A 16,550-nucleotide genomic window follows, 5' to 3' on the forward strand; every position below is an offset into this window, starting at 1 on the left:
TTTAGGACCAGAACTCTACTGGCGGCCATGTCTTACTCTCCAGCAGATGAGGAGATTCTGGAAAACTCACAAGCCCAAAAGGAAAGATCTACAGTCACTGATACGCTAATCCGCCACCAATCCACAAGCTCCAGGTTGTCAGAATGGAAGAAAGCTTCCATTTAGCATCCTAAACCAGAATAGAAAAACAAATAAATAAATAGTCATTTGCGACTCTCCTGGCAGTCCAGTGGTTAGGACTCTGTACTTGCACGTCAGGGGGACCAGGTTCCATCCCTGGTCAGAGACCTAAGATCCTACTCTCATGGAGAGGATAGGCAGATGAATCAGAATAGGCAGCAAGGGAGGACCCACCTGGTGGAGGAAAGTCCTCAAATGAAAAGGCCAACAAGCAGCCAAAGAAATCTGGGTAGAAACAATACACAGGGAAGAGGAGAGACTATGGAGAAGAAAAGCTCCACAAAGCAGACTCATTATCATCTACGACATAAAGATGCTACTTCCATAAAATGAGAGTAAAATGTTATTAAAAAACAGCCAACAAGGCCTTGGCAATTTAAAAAATTATGTGTGCGCAGAAGGGAGAAAAACAAAATCAACAGAAAGGTAAGAAGGCAGATTGAGAAAGCTTCTCAAGACTGAAAGTAGAACAAGAGGACAAACATAAAAGATGAGCGAGAAACACATTCACAGAAAGAGAGACAAAATGAAAAGGCAGAGACTTCGTACCAGATGAAGGAACAAGATAAAACCCCGGAAGAACAACTAAATGAAGGAGAGATAGGCAACCATCCAGAAAAAGAATTCCGAATAATGATAGTGAAGATGATCCAGGACGTTGGAAAAAGAATGGAGGCAAAGATCGAGAAGATGCAAGAAATGTTTAACAAAGACCTAGAAGAATAAAGCACAAACAGACAGATGAACAATACAACAACTGAAATGAAAAATACACTAGAAGGAATCAATAGCAGAATAACTGAGGCAGAACAACGGGTAAGTGACAAGGAAGACAGAACGGAGGAATTCACTGCTGTGGAACAGAATAAAGAAAAAAGAATGAAAAGAAATGAAGACAGCCTAAGAGACCTCTGGGATAACATTAAACACAACAACATTTGCATCATAGGGGTCCCAGAAGGAGAAGAGAGAGAGAAATGACCCGAGAAAATAACTGAAGAGGTTATGGTCAAAAACTTCCCTAACATGGGAAAGGAAATAGCCACCCAAGTCCAGGAAGCACAGAGTCCCAGGCAGGATAAACCCAAGGAGAAACAAACATTATTGAAATCAACAAGGGAAAAATGACAAATAACATACAAGGGAACTCCCATAAGGTTAACAGCTGATTTCTCAGCAGAAACTCCACAAGCCAGAAGGGAGTAGCACAATATATTCAAAGTGATGAAAGGGAAGAACCTACGACCAATATTACTCTACCCAGCAAAGATCTCATTCAGATTCGATGGAGAAATCAAAAGCTTTACAGACAAGCAAAAGCTAAGAGAATTCAGCCTATCAAACCAGCCCTACAACAAATGCTAAAGGAACTTCTCTAAGTGGGAAACACAAGAAAAGAAAAGGACCTACAAAAACAAACCCATAACAATTAAGAAAACGGTAATAGGAAGACAAATATCGATAATTACCTTAAACGTGAATGGATTAAAGCTCCCACCAAAAGACACAGGCTTGCTGAATGGATACAAAAACAAGACCCATATATATATGCTGTCTACAAGAGACCCACTTCAGACCTGGGGACACCAACAGACTGGAAGTGAGGGGATGGAAAAAGATACTCTATGCAAATGGAATCAAACGAAAGCTGGAGTAGCAATACTCATATCAGATAAAACAGACTTTAAAATAAAGAATGTTACAAGAGACAAGGAAGGACACTACATAATGGTCAAGGGATCACTCCGAGAAAACAATTATAAATATTCACGCACCCAACACAGCAGCACCTCAATACATAAGACAACTGTTAATAGCTATAAAAGAGGAAACTGACAGTAACACAATAGTGGGGGACTTAAACACCTCACTTACACCAATGGACAGATCATCCAGACAGAAAGTTAATAAGGAAACACAAACTTTAAATGACACAAGAGACCAGATAGATTTAATTGATATTTAAAAGACATTCCATCCCAAAACAGCAGATTACACTTTCTTCTCAAGTGCACACAGAACATTCTCCAGGACTGATCAAAACTTGGGTCACAAATCAAACCTCAGTAAATTTAAGAAAACTGAAATCACAACAAGCATCATTTCCAACCACAATGCTATGAGATTAGAGATCAATTACAGGGAAAAAAACGTAAAAAACACAAACACATGGAGGGTAAACAATACGCTACTAAATAACCAAGAGATCATGAAGAAATCAAAGAGGAAATCTAACAATACCTGGAGACTAATGACAATGAAAACACGACGATCCAAAACCTATGGGATGCAGCAAAAGCAGTTCTAAGAGGGAAATTTATAGCAATACAAGCCTACCTCAAGAAACAAGAAAAATCTCAAATAAACAATCTAACCTTGCACCTAAAGGAACTAGAGAAAGAAGAACAAACAAACAGAAAACTATAAGACACTGATGAAAGAAATCAAAGATGACACAAACAGATGGAAACATATACCATGTTCTTGGATGGAAGAATCAATATTGCGAAAATTTCTACATTACCCAAAGCAATCTAGAGATTCAATGCAATCCCTATCAAATTACCAATGGCACTTTTTACAGAACTAGAACAAAAAATCTTAAAATCTGTATGGAGACACAAAAGACCCCGAATAGCCAAAGCAGTCTTGAGGGAAAAACACAGAAGTGGAGGAATCAGACTATATTACAAAGCTACAGTAATCAAGACAATATGGTACTGGCACAGAAACAGAAATATAGATCAATGGAACAGGATATAAAGCCCAGAGATAAACCGACACACCTATGGCGAACTAATCAATGGCAAAGGAGGCAAGGATATACAATGGAGAAAAGACAGTCTCTTCAATAAGTGGTGCTGGGAAAACTGGACAGCTACATGTAAAAGAATGAAATTAGAACACTCCCTAACACCATAGACAAAAATAAACTCAAAATGGGTTAGAGACCTAAATGTAAGACCAGACACTATAAAACTCTTAGAGGAAAACATAAGCAAAACACTCTTTGACATAAATCACAGCAAGATCTTTTTTGATCCACCTCCTACAGTAATGGGAATAAAAACAAAAATAAACAAATGGGACCTAATGAAACTTCAAGGCTTTTGCACAGCAAAGGAAACCATAAACAAAACGAAAAGACAACCCTCAGAATGGGAGAATATATTTGCAAACTAATCAACAAAGGATTAATCTCCAAAATATATAAAAAGTTCATGCAGCTCAATATTAAAAAAACAAACAACCCAATCCAAAAATGGGCAGAAGACCTAAATAGACATTTCTCCAAAGACATACAGATGGCCAAGAAGCACATGAAAAGCTGCTCAACATCACTAATTGTTAGAGAAATGCAAATCAAAACTACAATGAGGTATCACCTCACACCAGTTAGAATGGGCATCATCAGAAAATCTACAAACAACAAATGCTGGAGAGGATGTGGAGAAAAGGGAACCCTCTTGCACTGTTCGTGGGAACATAAATTGATACAGTCACTATGGAGAACAGTATGGAGGTTCTTTAAAAAACTAAAAATAGAATTACCATATGACCCAGCAATCCCACTACTAGGCATATACCCAGAAAAAGCATAATTCAAAAAGACACATGCACCCCAATGTTCATTGCAGCAGTACCTACAATAATAGCCAGGTCATGGAAGCAACCTAAATGTCCATCAACAGACGAATGGATAAAGAAGATGTGGTACATATATACAATGGAAATATTAGTCAGCCATAAAAAAGAATGAAATTGGGTCATTTGTAGAGACGTGGATGGATCTAGAGACTGTCATAGAGAGTGAAGTAAGTCAGAAAGAGATAAACAAATATCGTATATTAACGCATATATGTGGAACCTAGAAAAATGGTACCGATGAACTGGTCTGCAGGGCAGAAATAGAGACACATATGTAGAGAACAAACGTATGGACACTAAGGGGGGAAAGCGGTGGGGGGCAGTGGTGGTGGAGTTTGGGAATGACATATAAGAACCTGCTGTATAAAAATAAAATAAAATTAATTAAAAAAAAAAAGATGAGAGAGGGGGAAGTCAGTGTAACAATTTATAAGGTCTAATTGGAAAAAATCCAGAAAATAATGGGGGAGAAAGCAAACAAAAACACGAGAAAATTTGCCAGTACAGGCAGCCATAATCTCCCTGCTTTAAGGGGCCTATCTAGTGCCCCGCAAAATAAATGGAAAAGAAGGAGCTGCTCATCAAGGCATTATTATAGTGAAATTTCGGAACACAGGACATTTCTTATAAAAAGAGAGAGAAAAAAGCAAGTCCTATAAAGAAACGCCCACTTATCAGAAGAGGACTTCTGAACAGCAATAAGGGAAGCTAGAAATCAGTGTAACAACAATTTAAAAAGTCTTTAGAAAATGATCTCAAACTAGAATTCTATTCCTTGATAAATCACCAATGAGAATAATAGGCATTTTTTAGAGACACAGTTCCCCAAAATTGTCCTTTCTGTTCACTTTCCTCAAAAAGCTATTGGAGATGCATTAGCAAACAAGGAGGTAAAGCAAGAAACTGGATACAGGAAACGGAATCACAACGTCAGAGAAGAACAAGGGACTCTGGAAAAGGGAAGCAAATCCTACGCAAACTACCGTCAACTTGGAGCCAGAAGGCTGGGAGCATGAGAGTCCTCTCTTCCCCTCTCCCACCGACTGCTTGCTCTGGAATGAACGGTATGTATACGATCACAATGATTACATTAACCTCGACCATGTCCATCTGCAAGAAATGTGATGAAACTGGGCAGAACAGAAACGTGTGAGGAACAGTATTAAAAAAACTAATGAAACCAAAACATATGGCAATAACTTAAAAAAATTTAGACAAACACACTATCAAGGCATTTCCACTTCTGAGAATCTAGTACACAAAAACATTCAAAAAGGGCTTCCCTGGTGGCGCAGTGGTTGAAAGTACACCTGCCGATGCAGGGGACGCGGGTTCGTGCCCCAGTCCGGGAAGATCCCACATGCCGTGGAGCAGCTGGGCCTGTGAGCCATGGCTGTTGAGCCTGCGCGTCCGGAGCCTGTGCTCCGCAACAGAGGAGGCCACAACAGTGAGAGGACCACATACCGCAAAAAAAAAAAAAAAAACATTCAAAGATACATACATAAAGACTGGTTTCTACTGCTGTGAGTTAAAAGAGATCTTCACCCAAAGAGTCTTTCACGTCTACTGAGGACATCGTCTCCAAGTCGTGTTCTTAAGAGGACCAAATACAAGTTCACAGAAAAATAAACACAGAGCTGCAACTCTGGAATGACAGGATACTTATTTATTACTGTGATCTAGCCTGCTAGTTAAAAGAAAAATCATAAGCCTAGCTCATTTAGTATTTATCTCTCTTTAAAACAGAGGGGAAAAAATGCCCTACTTAAAAAGAAAAAAAGATTGTGTTTTTAATGAACACGGATTTATATAAATTTGAAGGAAAACTCTATTAAAGAAAAATCAGTGTGTGTGAAATATCACATGTTGGTAATAGAAAACTATATGGCGTCAAGACTACAATTTTTCAGAGAAAACTGCTTGTTAAGAAAACCTACCAACTGAGCTTCAAAAACAGTCAGAGTTTGATGGATCAAACGGGTATCTTTACCTTCTCCGAGGAGACCGGCTTCTTCTTCTGGGAGATCGGCTCCGTCTGAGGGGGGAGCGGGACCTCCTCCTAACAGGAGATCTACTGGCTCTTCTTCGGGCTGGAGACCACCTACTGATTGGGCTGGCATCTTTTGACCTTTCCCGCCTACTGAGGATGTCATCTCGAGGTCGTGTTCTTAAGGGGACCAAATACAAGTTCAAAGAAGAATAAATCAAATCAGAATAAATGAATTTCTTCTGCATGTAAAGAACACTTGAAGAAAGGGCACATTAACCTAAAGGTAGTAAACACAGATTAATAAGTTTTATAACAAAAATTCAGATGATCACAGTGACATCTGGTGTTACGGCAGACACACAATAGAAGGTCTGTTTCCTCTGGTCTCACAATTTGAAGCATTATTAAAGATTATTCATATCGTTAAAGCCACTGATTTTAATTTCAGATAAACAAATAAAACTTGCCCAAGTGAGTAATAATATTCCATTCCCTTGGTTTGAATACTGTTTTCTTTTTAAATTTTTGCAATTAAGAGCCTTATTTTTAACGTATCAATTAAGAATAAAACCCCCCTTAAAAGTCAACATTAACCTCAGAAGAGGAAATACAGGTAAGAGTTTAGGGAAAAGGACAGTCCACCTAGTCATCGAAGTAAATATTGGTATAACTTATCTGGAAGGAAATGTGGCAGTTAACTTTCTAAAATGTAAATGTACATAATCTCAGACTGCAATTCCACTTCTATGAATCTATTCTAAAAGAAACTTAACACAGAACCAATGGATGTCTTTGCAAACAATCATGAAAAACTGGAACCAACCTCAACTTTCATCAGTTTCAACAAGGGAATGGTTAAATATATTATGGTACCTCTACACTGTGAAATACCATGTTGCTATTATTGATATATGAAGAATTAAAAACGATCCTTATGTATTGTCACAGAAGTGTTTCATGAAAAAAGAAAATCACTGTTAACATAAATAGTATGAAACCTATTTTTAAGAAAAAACGCATACATACAATTGTATGTGCATAGTAAAGGGGCTAGAAAGAGACAGTCTTCTTTGGAGTGGCAGCAGAGGAGGGATGGAAAAAGTGAATTTACAGGCTTCCAGCACGATTTAAATTTCTCTTAAATTAGCATGTATCTCTTCTGCAACTAAAAATAAAAATTTGTTTCAAATATTCAACTCTAGTCCTTGATAAACTCCTCCTCAGAATTTCCTTTTCAAACTGAAAGCAACAGAAAGAGAACAGGACCTTAAGAACGTCAGATAACACCAGCAACACTGTCTCCACAGAGCTGCAGGCAGAGCCCTTTCATTACACTGCCTAGAAGAGTCAACAGGATCTCTTAAGATACAGCACTTTGAAAATAGCATTCTTGAAGCTTCTCAAAACATAGGATGATTTATTTAAACTTCAAGGCCAGTTCAGATTTATACCCATACACAGGAAACATTAACATGCAACAGTAGATGGCCAGGAATTCAGTTATCTTTGCATGGTATAAGCCGACATTCTTTTAAGGGAAACTTGGTTGGTAATTTCTCATGTCTAATTACTGAATATAAAGACATTAAAAAATCAGTTTCTAAAGTAGCTTTTGGACTAATCTAAACAACACCCTCCCCTCTCCACCAAAATCCCTTCTGTGCCTTTACTCATCAGTTCTATGACCCTAGGTAAGTTAGATAACCTCTCAATCTATTTTCTCATTTATAAATTAAGTATGACTTACTTCACTCTGAATTAAGTCAGAAAGAGAAAAATGAATACTGTATGCTAACAACTATATATGGAAACTAAAAAAGCGGTACTGATGAACCTAGTGGCAGGATAGGAATAAAGACGCAGATGTGGAGAACGGACCTGAGGACTCAGGGAAGGGGAAGGGCAAGCTGGGACAAAGCGAGAGAGTGGCGTGGACATATATACACTACCAAACGTAAAATAGATAGCTAGCGGGAAGCAGCCACATAGCACAGGGAGATCAGCTCGGTGCTCTGTGACCACCTAGAGGGGTGGGATAGGGAGGGTGGGAGGGAGGCTCAAGAGGGAGGGGATATGGGGATATATGTGTACATATAGTTGATGCAATTTGTTGTACACCAGAAACTAACACAACATTGTAAAGCAATTATACTCCAATAAAGGTGTGAAAAAAAAAATGATGACAAAAAAAATTAAGTATGAGGATCACTCCACTTCATGAGAGACAATCACGAGAACTTATGAGAAAAGAACTGATGGACCAGATGTATATGAAACATTTTCATTATTATTGATAAGAAATAAAATCACGTCTTACACTATTCTTCCTAAACTTAAGAGGTACTATTTATTTTTTTCAGTGAGATTACAAGTATATGAATTAGTAACAGAAAAAAACTTCCAGTTTTAATTTAATTATATTTTGGGGACCAAAAAAGACAACTGTAGTTCCAGTCATATTGTCAGAATTCAAAATCATGTCAATTCAAAAGAATGGACAGATCACAATCCTTAAACTGATACCTCCATTTTTTAAATTGTCAGCCCATACTGTTCAAAGAACAATCCCTACTCTGGAACTATACAATCTCCTTTCCCATAAAATGGGCATACATAGACTCATCAGCCAAATTACTTGGATTTAAAGGAGTGATTCTGCACATCAAATACTAAATTAAGAACTTTAAAAATGTCAATAAAATTAAAAATCACCTAGAGTCAAGATACTGACAAGAAAGTGCAAACATTAATATAGTTAGTGGACAGGGTTATACATAACACTATAAAACTCATTACCATCTCATTTTTATTGTCCACAAGTTCTAGTTTCTCCTCTGAAATCTGCTGCAATACAGCTTTGCAGTCAAGTTACCTTGGCGAAGAAAGGCGTCTCCGTTCAGGCTCCCTGCGTTTTCTTTCCAAGGATCGGCTCTTGGCTCTCCTACCAGGAGACAGAGTTCGAGAAGGTGACTTGCTTTGCTTAGACCTTCTATCATTTAAGAGTGGAGATCGACTTCTTCTTGACTTATCACGTTGTTTCGGAGACAAACTTCTTCTTTTGGGACTACGACCAGGTCTTCTACTGGGTGACCTATTTTCTTTCCCAGAGGAAGCATCTTTAGAGGGAGATTTAATTGGCTTCTTCTCTTTATCAGTTTCAGACCGTTTCGATTTTCTCTCTTTGGACCGTGACCTTCTGTCTTTGGATTTACCTCTCAAGTCAATTGGGGATCTAGATTTTTTGCCTCGATCACGACTTCTACTTTCATTTATAATTGGGGATTTTTTCCTATCTTTTGACTTACTTTTATCTTCAATTTTCACCTTGTCATCGGCAGGAGATCTGGCCTTCCCAATCTTCTCTTGAGAGCGCCTTCTAAGGGTAGGAGACTTGGACTTTCTTGCCTGATCTTGAGACTTGCTTCGTTTGGAGGGACTTTTGGACTTTTTCCTCTCCTTTGACTTGCTCCTCGTCGCCTTCTCTTTAACTATTTCAACACCTCCCTTACTTTTCTTTTTATCAGACCTATGTCTAGTCCGTTCTTTGGATCTGCTTTTACTTCGTTTTTTTGTACTATTTTTATTGTCCATAAGTTCAAGTTTCCCCTTCGTACTCGAAGATCTAGTACTAGACCTATTTCCATTTCGTGCCTTTTCATGAATCTCCCCCTCCTCTTCAGAGCCAGACTCATAACCTTGTAATATGAGCCCCATGCCAGACTGGACCTTTCCTTCCATTAACTCATTATCAAGTTCAGCTTTAATCAAAGCCCTCTGTTTCTCCAAGTCTTCCAGCAAAGCCAAATCATCAAGTTTAGTTCTTTTTGCTGGAGACATACCTTCTTTGTCAGAAGCATCAATAACCTCTTTTCTTTTGTGTTTCTTATGTTTATGCTTATGTTTATGTTTTTTATCCTTGTCTTCTTCTGAAGAATGTTTATGTTTCTTATGTTTACTTCTGTGTTTATGCTTCTTTTTTTTGTGACGACTGTGCTTATTTTGAGATTGGTCTTCTGATACTTCTCCATTTTCTTCATTTACACTCTTTTCAGAATTATCAGCATCTTCCATCCTATAAATGTATCAAACACATTTAAAAGTCACATCATTTATCAAGCATTCAGAATCATAACAAAATAATAGCAATGATAAAATACATCTCAATGGGATACATGAAGTTAGTCACTGAAATATTTTATTTCAAAGGTATATGGCAAGAACTGAGTTGAACAGTGATTTAACTTTAATTTGTTTCTAATGGTTGAACTCAAATACCAAAAGTATTACAGGAAATACATAACGGGGGAGGTTAACATAATTATACTTAATAGAATAAGGAAGGGAATCCAAACCAGGTGCAACAAATTGTTAACGCTGACTTCCTTAAACAGTCACTCAAGTAACCTGGTTTTTAAACCAGCATTTCCCACACAACTCAACACCAAAGGACCTCCCCTCCCATTTTCTTTTTCCGTAAAACATTAGTAATGACATATATTGGGACACACATCTCCTTCTCCACTTGGATTCAGAAATATATATATATTTAAATCTCTAAAGCCAATACAGAGCTACACCCAAAAGCAGCAGTCCCTTCGATGTGCACAGGCGGCTGATGGCTGATGTTGATATTGTAAACACATCCCGAGGGTTAAAAACTTCAAAGTTGGGCTTCCCTGGTGGTGCAGTGGTTGAGAGTCCGCCTGCCGATGCAGGGGACACGGGTTCGTGCCCTGGTCCAGGAAGATCCCACATGCCGCGGAGCGGCTGGGCCCGTGAGCCATGGCCGCTGAGCCTGTGCGTTTGGAGCCTGTGCTCCGCAACGGGAGAGGCCACGACAGCGAGAGGCCCGCGTACCGCAAAAAAAAAAAAAAAAAAAAGGGTGAGTAACACTGTCCTAAAGAATGAGTAAGAAATTAACCACAAGGGTTAAGGGGTACTTTAGATATAGGAAAAAAGATCAGTATTACCGGGACGTCAAACTTGTGGAAGAGACTGGTCTAACAGAGGTTAAGATCTCAAGCAGACCAATTCCAGATGGAAAGATATAGTATGGGATTCTGGAAGCACACGGCTGAGACAGTCAGAGGCTCAGGAACTGCAAGGTTAAGCTACTGGATGGATGGTCTGTAATGATACTGCTGTTATGGTCCTCCAGCCAGGTCTCAGTCTTCAATACGCTTGGGGGATGAGGGGCGGGGCAAGCAGCACAACACAGCACAGCATGCTTGTGAAGTTACTCGCTCACAACAATGAGGGGGTGTGGAGAACATGGAGAACATACAACTACCACATGGCACGAACTTTGAATGTGGGGCGCCAGACTGCCAATGTCCATTTCTGGCACTACGCACTGTGGGAAAGGAGAAAGTATTAAACAATGCTGCAGAGGAAGCCGTGTCTTCAGCTGAGTCAGGTTTTAGTCTGGCCTGACTTCTCTCAAATGTGGTATAAGAAGACACAGGATAGATGAAGTAGTGTTCTGGGATCATCAAAATTTCTCAGAGATTTGGAAAAGGAAAGTGTAATTTTTGTGTTTAAAAAAGAAAAAACCAACATGGCTTTATCAAGGAGGGGGGAAAAAAATCACAGATTTAGGGTGAAGATACAAAGACATTTCAACTTTGATCCTTGTATAGACTACAACCTCATACAGGTAACCACCTCCCTTCCCTAGAATCTCCCAGCCCACAGTCTAGAAGGTGAGCTATGTGTCGGTTTTTCTGAACCTTGAGCTACAGAGAGAAAAGCTTGAGAAAAACAGAACTAGGCTAATTCAAGATACAGAAGTAGGTACAGAGAACCTTTTTGAGGTCGGGAAGGGTTTTCAGGTATATAAAATCTCAGTGTCCAAAGTACAAAATTCTAGTCAATAAGCTAAAACCCAAACAATGTAGGGCAGCGGTCCCCAACCTTTTTGGCACCAGGGACCGGTTTCATGGAAGACAGTTTTTCCACGGACGGGGTAGCGGGGGATGGTTCAGGCAGAAACATGAGCAATGGGGAGCCACGGGGAGCCATGGGGAGCGGCAGATGAAGCTTCGCTCGCTCACCTCCTGCTGTGCGGCCCGGTTCCTAGCAGGCCACACGCCGGCGCACCAGTAACGGTCCGCAGCCGGGGAGTTGGGGACCCCTGATCTAGGGAATTCCCTGGTGGTCCAGTGGTTAGGACTCCATGCTCTCACGGCCAAGGGCCTGGGTTCAACCCCTGGTTGGGGACCTGAAATCCCACAAGCTGCACAATACAGCAAAAAAACAAACTCAAACCATCTGAAGACCCTCTAAGTATCCTCAAGGAAAAGGAGAGTTGGGTGGTAAAGTCTCCAGAGCCAGACTACCTGGGCTCAGTTCCTGGTCTCACTACTTACTAGTTGTGTGGCCTTAGGTGAGTTTAAGCTTGATGGAGAAAGGAGCAGTGCCCACCTCAAGGCACGCGGTAAGGACAGCACAGTGCTGGCTAACAGACATCAAGGACAGCGAGGCCTAGCACAACCCTAGGGCCCCAAAAGTAAGTTGTTCTTATTGTTCAGACACTGGATAAATGTATTCCCCACTGTGGATACTGTGCAGCTGTGGACGGACACTAAGAATGTTATTTTAAGGAATCCTGGCGGGAGCAAGGATCCTCGAGTCAAAAGGCCTTGTTCCAATGCCGCCTGCAATGGGACACCTCTAATGTGACCCTAGACAAGCTACTCCCCTGTGCCTCAGTTTCCTCCACTGTAAAAACGGGGGACATAACAGTACTGGCAAATCACAGGTTTGTCGCAGCAATGAGTCGCAGCAATGAGTTCATACAAATTAAACTGTCGCACAAAGTGCTCAAGAAGTACTGCCTCTGCCTATGTCCCCAGGACAGATGAGACTTCACATTCAAGGAGGTGGACGGGACTCGCCTAAGGGCAGATGTATCTCAGGCTGGTGAGAAGGCTGGTATTACATTCAAAGTCAGAGCTCTTGCATTTGCTCAAAGATGCTTTTAAAATGTCAGGTCACGTCACCACTCTGAGTGAAAACTGACTACTGTTTCCTACCTTATTCAGAGCAAAAACTCAAACTCTCTATGAGTCCTATACTATCAGCCCAACCCGTCCACCACCCTGAACCCCTCGTTCCCTCCCACCCTCACTGCTCTCCTCCCACAGCAGGGGCTCTCCCACCAAAGGGCCTGGCACGCTTCCCCCAGACACAGCGCTGCTGCCCCTTGCCCACCTCAGGCCTTTGCTCAAATTACACTTCCTCAGCCAGGCCTGGGGCCAGTTCCTTTTAACTGCTACCCCACCCTAGCCCACATAGATGCGCTTTCTCTGCTTAACTGCCCTCCACTTAATAGAATTCTTATTCACTCTCCCTATTGTAACACAAGCCCTGAGAGCAGGATCTGAATCTGTTTAGCTCCATGCTCTACCCCTGAGGCCCATAAGATGATCTAAGCTAGAGCAGGTACTCAGTAAGTATTTGTTGTGTCAAAGAAACGATCTACATAGAGTAACATACAGAGACGGTATCACTGGCTACAGCTGGTTTACACTGTCTGCACCCACTCGCAGCTCCTGACGGTGACCTCTTTCGCTCACTTACACCCCCAGTGCCCCACACAGTGCCCATGCCTAGTTCTTGATGGCAATACCCTCAAACGATTTAAATTTAACCACCTCCCGCAGAAAAATCTGCTCTTTTAACCTTTTTCCAATGCTTCCTATAATTTACAAGTCTTCCAAGGAGTTTCAAATCAAAATTCTTAAGCGTTTACCCACAGGGGGCTTCCCTGGTGGTGCAGTGGTTGAGAGTCCGCCTGCCGATGCAGGGGACACGGGTTCGTGCCCCGGTCCGGGAAGATCCCACATGCCTCGGAGCGGCTGGGCCCGTGAGCCATGGCCGCTGAGCCTGCGCGTCCGGAGCCTGTGCTCCGCAACCGGAGAGGCCCACGTACCGCAAAAAAAAAAAAAAAAAAAAAAAAAAAAAAAAAAAAAAAAAAAAAAAAAAAAAAAAAAAAAGAGTTTACCCACAGAGGAAGTAATTTCCTTCAAAAGAAAATCAAGTTCCTAAAGCCTCTGAGAATGAAGACTGACATCGCGGTACCCAATGTTACTAAACAGTCATTCCCAGTTTTGGGTCCCAGTTTGAGTGACCCCAGTTTTCTTTGTAACTTAATGAATGTAATTCAAGAAATAATGACTAGGCTGCTAATGAAACGCTACCAGTGCCTTAGGGCCAGCTAGGTTAGCCTTAATAACTAACCCCAGAGTTCTCCTATACTGGGGTTAGGCAGAGAGCAGACCTTCAGCCTCTTCCGTTGATCTCTCAAGGCAAATTTCAAAGAAAATAACGAGTGAAGTCTGGCTAGGTAAATCAGGGAAACTTGAACTCAACGAGTAAGTGACACTCGTAACATATCACATATAATGCACGAGCCTGTGCTAGGTCAGTTAATCTAGGTTCATTATCAACAACGTTCTTCTAAAGCTTTAGGAAAAGGCTTCTTGTAAAGAAACCTGATCATCTTCCTGGATGGTTCATATTAACAATAAACACACATATATAAATCCCATATACATAAACTTATACTCTTAATATTTACATCTTGCAACCTAACACCACACATTTAGCAGGTATATGTCTACACTAAACTGGTCTACAACAGGTTTGTCATAAACCAGTACTTACTGAGAGCTGAGTGACATCCTTCAAATCTCACTTGGAAACAAAGCTGAATTCAAAGTGCAGACAGTATGGAAGTGTTCAACAGTATTCATTCACGTGTTTGGTTAAATACATTGTACAAGTTTCACCCTTCAAACAGCCCAGGGTCTTGGGGCATCTGGCACAATGAAAATAGCCATGGAACAACTTTAAAATAGTGACCAGTTACCAACCTCTAGCGGTATTTTAACTTCCTCTTTCACATATTTTTTTCAAAGAATATTCTTAATAACATCTTATTCGGGAAGCACTCAATTCATGCTTTGCAGTTGGGGGCAAGGGGGAGCAAAATGAATGCCACTGCATTTTATAAGGAAAATAATTAAGCCTGTTTCTCTGACTATGTAGATGTAAAAATAAAAATGGATTCAAAAGACCAACTAGTCTTAAAACGAACCTTCCTCTGCCCCCCACCTTTTCCAAGTGGGATATTAAGTTTCAAAGAGTTAGAACTGTCATATCATGAAAACGGACCTTTCTAGGACACTGGAAATAAATAAAAATGATTTCAAAGGTTAAAGGCTATTTTTAAAAGGAGCCACACTGTATAGCGAGGGACCAGACAGTACCAAAGTCAGGAGCAGGGCTCTAGAACTAGACTGCCTGGGTTTCAATCCTGCATCTGTCACTTAGTGTGACCTTGGGCAAGCTAACTTAGTTTCTCCATACTTCCGTTGCCTCATCTGTAAACTGGGGGAAATAACAGTATCCACCTCCGTCGGGTTGTTAGAAGGATTGACTGAGGTGAGATTTGTTCAGTGCCTGGTCTTGGTAAGTGCAAGTAAGTCAGTGCATATAAAAATTTAAATGCTTAAAACCATCGAAAAAGGCTGAGCTAAAGAGACTGACAAATGTAAACGCCACTAAAAGGCCTTCAGGGAGCTTAAACTATTTTATACGTTTACCTTTTCTAAATGTTCCACTTGGAATAGACTCCATGCAACTGGGAACTCCTCAGTGTGTCCTCAGAAAAAAACTATTAAGACACTACATTCCAGCATTCACTGCAGGCAGCCAACAGGGTACCTGCTTTCTTAGCAAACTGTCATTTTCTATGGCAAAACATCTTCAGATAAGTGAAAGTGGGACACACACAGACCACACATGCCATGCAAAAAAGTGTCGAGGAGGGGGGGAGGTGGAATTAAAGACTATCTCAGGGTCATTCATCCTGCAGGGGCCAAAATAAGTATTATTATTAAATCTAGTGTTATTTGAATATGTAAATAAATATGGCTGAGCCACTCCTCAAAAGGAATCTGAACTGTCCCTGAAATCAAATAAATGGACTTACTATAGAACTTTAAACAGATTACTAGAAAAATGAGCCGCGTTGCCTAAGGTTTGGACCATCTTGTCATGAAGACTGGAACTGGGCCTCACTGTGAACTCGAGGAGAAACAAAAAGAGGCAAAGTCTACCCAGAACTTTGGAATCCATTTGCCCTCTTTTAAGTCAAATTGAAGTGAAGATAATAAAGCAGCTTTCAGAGGCCTTTAATGAAAAACTTCGTAAATATCTCTGTCTAGCTGAGTAAAACAAATGACTGAGCAGTCCAGAACTGGACGCACAGCAATGAAGCGATGGGCTGGCTGGTGGCAAAGATTTCTCCTCTCTCTCAGTCCAAAGTTGCTGGGAGAATGTATCTACCTCTTTCCTAAGATGTCAGGAAACAAATCAGATAATGCGGATGCAAAAAAAAAAGGTCGCTATAGGAATACGGTTTTAAAATCCATTCTCTTCTAGGTTCTTGAGTTTTCCTAACAAACACACGAAAAACAAGATACTGCTTTTAGTTAAGCAACGGTCACCCTTGCAGCATGTACAAGTCTGTTTTCGCTCGGCCGCATCGATCCTTATATTAGCTTAATTACAGACATGAAGTGCTTGGGTTTGGAAGTAGCTAACAATTTCCACTTCTTCCACTCGTACTCCCAAAGAAGCACTATAAACGCAGGCCAAAAATGCTAGGCCTCAAAACCGAGGACTTGATCTTACTTTGTCTCAAGTTTGCAAGTTGGCAAATTTC

The 16,550-nt window shown here is 40.6% G+C and overlaps 1 protein-coding gene across 13 annotated transcripts in view; it reads right to left on the bottom strand.

Moving 5' to 3' along the window:
- The window catches only part of PRP4K (pre-mRNA processing factor kinase PRP4K), a 39,148-nt gene that overhangs the window by 22,265 nt on the left and 333 nt on the right, over positions 1 to 16,550 (bottom strand). For all 13 annotated transcript variants that reach the window (XR_003002353.1, XR_003002358.1, XR_003002352.1 and 10 more), the window contains exons 2-3: positions 8,691 to 9,890; positions 5,819 to 5,995 (exon numbers count right to left, since the gene is read on the bottom strand). Coding sequence is in view for 1 of the 13 variants with exons in the window: in XM_024738402.1 (XP_024594170.1) it covers positions 5,819 to 5,995; positions 8,691 to 9,890 (1,377 nt within the window). In the remaining 12 variants the exon portion in view is untranslated. The remainder of the gene's footprint in view (positions 1 to 5,818; positions 5,996 to 8,690; positions 9,891 to 16,550) is intronic.

This window comes from Neophocaena asiaeorientalis, unplaced genomic scaffold (assembly GCF_003031525.2).
Source record: "Neophocaena asiaeorientalis asiaeorientalis breed wild unplaced genomic scaffold, Neophocaena_asiaeorientalis_V1.1 scaffold307, whole genome shotgun sequence".
In the NCBI taxonomy this organism is placed as follows: domain Eukaryota; kingdom Metazoa; phylum Chordata; class Mammalia; order Artiodactyla; family Phocoenidae; genus Neophocaena; species Neophocaena asiaeorientalis.